The sequence below is a fragment of the Diabrotica virgifera genome, chromosome 6 (assembly GCF_917563875.1).
Source record: "Diabrotica virgifera virgifera chromosome 6, PGI_DIABVI_V3a".
Classification (NCBI taxonomy): Eukaryota; Metazoa; Arthropoda; class Insecta; order Coleoptera; family Chrysomelidae; genus Diabrotica; species Diabrotica virgifera.
In genome coordinates this window covers 19196302-19199675 of record NC_065448.1, presented here as the reverse complement: position 1 = coordinate 19199675, position 3374 = coordinate 19196302, and the positions used below count along the sequence as shown (strand labels likewise).

General features: G+C 31.2%; 1 protein-coding gene across 1 annotated transcript; it reads left to right on the top strand.

Annotated features, from left to right (window-relative positions):
* The first annotated feature begins 340 nt into the window (after nucleotides 1-340).
* Nucleotides 341-2968, top strand: LOC114330312 (uncharacterized). The gene is made up of 2 exons (XM_028279636.2): nucleotides 341-583; nucleotides 2626-2968. The coding sequence occupies exons 1-2, from the start codon at nucleotides 424-426 to the stop codon at nucleotides 2832-2834; spliced, it is 369 nt and encodes a 122-aa protein (XP_028135437.1). The 5' UTR covers nucleotides 341-423; the 3' UTR covers nucleotides 2835-2968.
* Nucleotides 2969-3374: the final 406 nt, after the last annotated feature.

Sequence of the window (3374 nt, the reverse complement as noted above, 5' to 3'; positions counted from 1 at the left end):
AAAAAGTTTATTCGAAGAAAGTGTATTTTTTGTTCTTCTTAATGGCGGTAGAGGCTCATTTTTTTAATATTGTATTTAATTACAGAGTAATTTCCACATATTATTATATTTTTTAAATTGGGCTCTGTACCGCCATTCTTTATTATATTACGAATACGTGTGCCAAATATCTCAAAAAAATGTTCAAAATTACAGCCGCAATCTTGGAACGCGTTTTCGCTACCTGTTGATCGCTACTGTTTCCTCTTAATTGCACATTCACTGCACATGATAAGATATGAGTTGACGTACCCAATGAGAGATATCTAAATCTAATCTCTAATCAGTGCTGTGGTTTTCCCAAAGCTAGGAGATAAATAAAATTATTATGCGATATATTACTTAAGTAAGTAAAACTGTGAACAAGACTCGCAAATTATAATCATGCTTCAGAGTAAGGAAGAAATTACGGCTTTGTGCTGCAGTTTGGTTATAGAAAATGAGCTTAAAGGTATTAAAGTGGCTATATCAATAATTCCTCCAATATTAGGAATACTTGCGGGAGGATATTATGGATCAGTACTATTGAGCTCTATTTTACTAGGTAAGTAAATAGCAATAGTCAAGCATTGCATCTGAAATACTTAAATAAGGGATACATTTAATGCAATAAAAGCGTTTTGGTAAAATTATGGGTTGTGGGTTAGGCCACAACCCACAAGAGCGTCAGTCAGACCTGAGGATTAGCTAGTCAAACCTAGGAGCACCTGAAATTCGGGCTTTGACTATAATATAACATCTTTGACAAAAATCTCAAATTTGGTTTTTATAAAAAACATTATTTTGACGACGTTTCGGCAAGATCACATTTGCCATTGTTAAGTCAGGTAGTTCCGCCTCTCACTACTGCTTGAAGTAAACTTTACTTCATTACTTTGCAGCAGCTTTGCGGCGGCACGCTAGTGAGAAACGTTCAACAGCTGTTCCCTTTCTCTTTTGTAAATTACTCTGCTATTCAAAAACATACTCCAATCCGCATCACTTTGTGATTTGACAGAGAAAAATAAATTGAAAATAAAAGTTGTAACAACTTTAAACGCGTTTTAATTATAAGTTGTTGTTTTCAAAGGCGGTGGACATTGTAACTCAAAAACTACTTGACTTATATGAAATATTTTGATTTTCTCCTTTTTTTTTTCAAAAAATTTCGTTATTTTGCTTCTGAGTGATATAAAAAATAAAAAGACTCAACAGCGTTACCTCGAGAAACTCACAATCTAATAAAATATTTTTTAATTTTTTGTTCACATGATCCAATGACGAGTTCAGATGTCCACCACAAAATTATTTTTTTTTGAGGTTTCCGTTAACGCCTGTTCAGGGTTAAGGTTCATACATTACTTAAATTTTAATTAATTTTACTTAATAAAACTCTTTAAAAGTAATTTAATAATAATTAATATTAAATAATATACAGGTTGTTTGGTAAAAAATGGGCCATAGCTTAACCTTACATTCCTTAGATTAAAATAGGTCGATTTAAGCTAACTTACCTTAGTACGAAAGTTGATAATAACCGAATTACAGGGTGTCAAAGTTGAATTTATATTTTATTTATTCTTGAATATTTCCTAACAGGCATCGTATAATAACACGAAATTTGGTACGCGGGGGTTTTTTGTGACGAGAAATCTAAATTAGCTACAAAAAATAATGTATTACCCAGAGGGCGCCACATACGCCTTTCAGCGCTCATTTAATATGTTAAATTTTTTTATTAGCCACTCTATATACTTTTTGAGTCAAAATTTTTATTCTCTTAATATTTTTACTTAAAAAATGTATACTACATTCATCTCGCTAAACTTAACCGTTTTCGAGATAAACGCATTTTAAATCTGCGAGGGAACATATTTTTTTTTGCATGATATCATTGTAGTTACACCCAAAAATAACTTAAAACCATACAAATCTCCAAAAATGTATCGCAAATTTTTTCAGATGGAATTTGCGATGCAATGACATAAATATGAGAACTGGCACAATTATCATGGTTTTAAGTTATTTTTCGGGTGTAGCTACAATGATATTATGCAAAAAATTATGTTGTATTCCAGACTGAAAATGCGTTTATCTCGAAGACAGTTGAGTTTAGGGAGATGAATGTAGTATATCTTTATTAAGTAAAAATATTAATAGAATAAAATTTGTGATTCAAACAGTATGTAGAGTGGGAGATAAAAAAATTGAACCTATTAAATGAGCGCTTAACTAAATATGTGGCGCCCTCTGGGTAATACATCCCTTTTGGTGGCGAATTTAGATTTATCGTCCCAAAAAACCTCGCTTACCCAATCAAATAAAAGTTTAACTTTGACACCCTCTATTTCGGTTATTATCAACTTTCGTACTAAGGTAAGTTAGCTTAAATCGACCTATTTTAAGCTTAGGAATCTAAGGTTAAGCTATGGCCCATTCTTTACCAAACACCCTGTATATAAATTAATATACCTAATAAATATTAATATATTTTTTTAAGAGTTCTAAATATATATATATCTATTCTAACTTTGATCAAATATTTTGTCTTATATTATTTATTTTATTTTCTTTGGAGATCCAATTTCAGTGAATTGTATTTTTTAGGTATCTTAATGGGATTTCTTGTAGGATTTATATTTTACTTATTATTAATGGTAATATTATACCAACGCAGCTTACAATTAGTGACAGATGTTGTAAAATCTAATCTAGACCCTGGTACCACACAAAAATTAGTTTGTCAGATAACTGGCGTCAATATAAACCAAAAGAACCGGTCAGTCTTCCAACGTGCTTTAAATCTAAAACGGTAATAAAGGATCAAATAATTAAGGGATTGGAGACATTTCTTTTGGAAGAGCTCAAATTAAGAATTAAGTAGCATTTTTTTACTTCCAAACTTTGTAAAAAAATCTGTTGCATTAAAGGTATGATTCATAATAGATAAGAGTTTTATTTAGTATTATGAATTAGCAATTTTCAGCAAATTGATGTATGTCGTTGAATCCTGCAATAAGAATTTTCACTAGCCCAATGCGGACAGTTTTGGGATGAAACGGTTCCATTTGTTGTGGAATATACTAGGAATAGAATATCGTAAAATATATTAAGATAGGACGTCTGAGGTGGCTAGGGCATATAATGCAGATGTAACAAAGTGACCCAGCTAGAAAACGCTCCTTGATAAACTTCGAACAATGTAGCAGCATTCAAATACTGTAATCTGATTTTCCTTTGTCCAGTGTGTGTTATTTGTTATTTGTATCGGTAATTTTAAGCAAATGTCTACGACGTTGTAGGATATCTTCCTTTCTACAACGTTATTATAATTTTTATTATACAGGGTGTTTGGT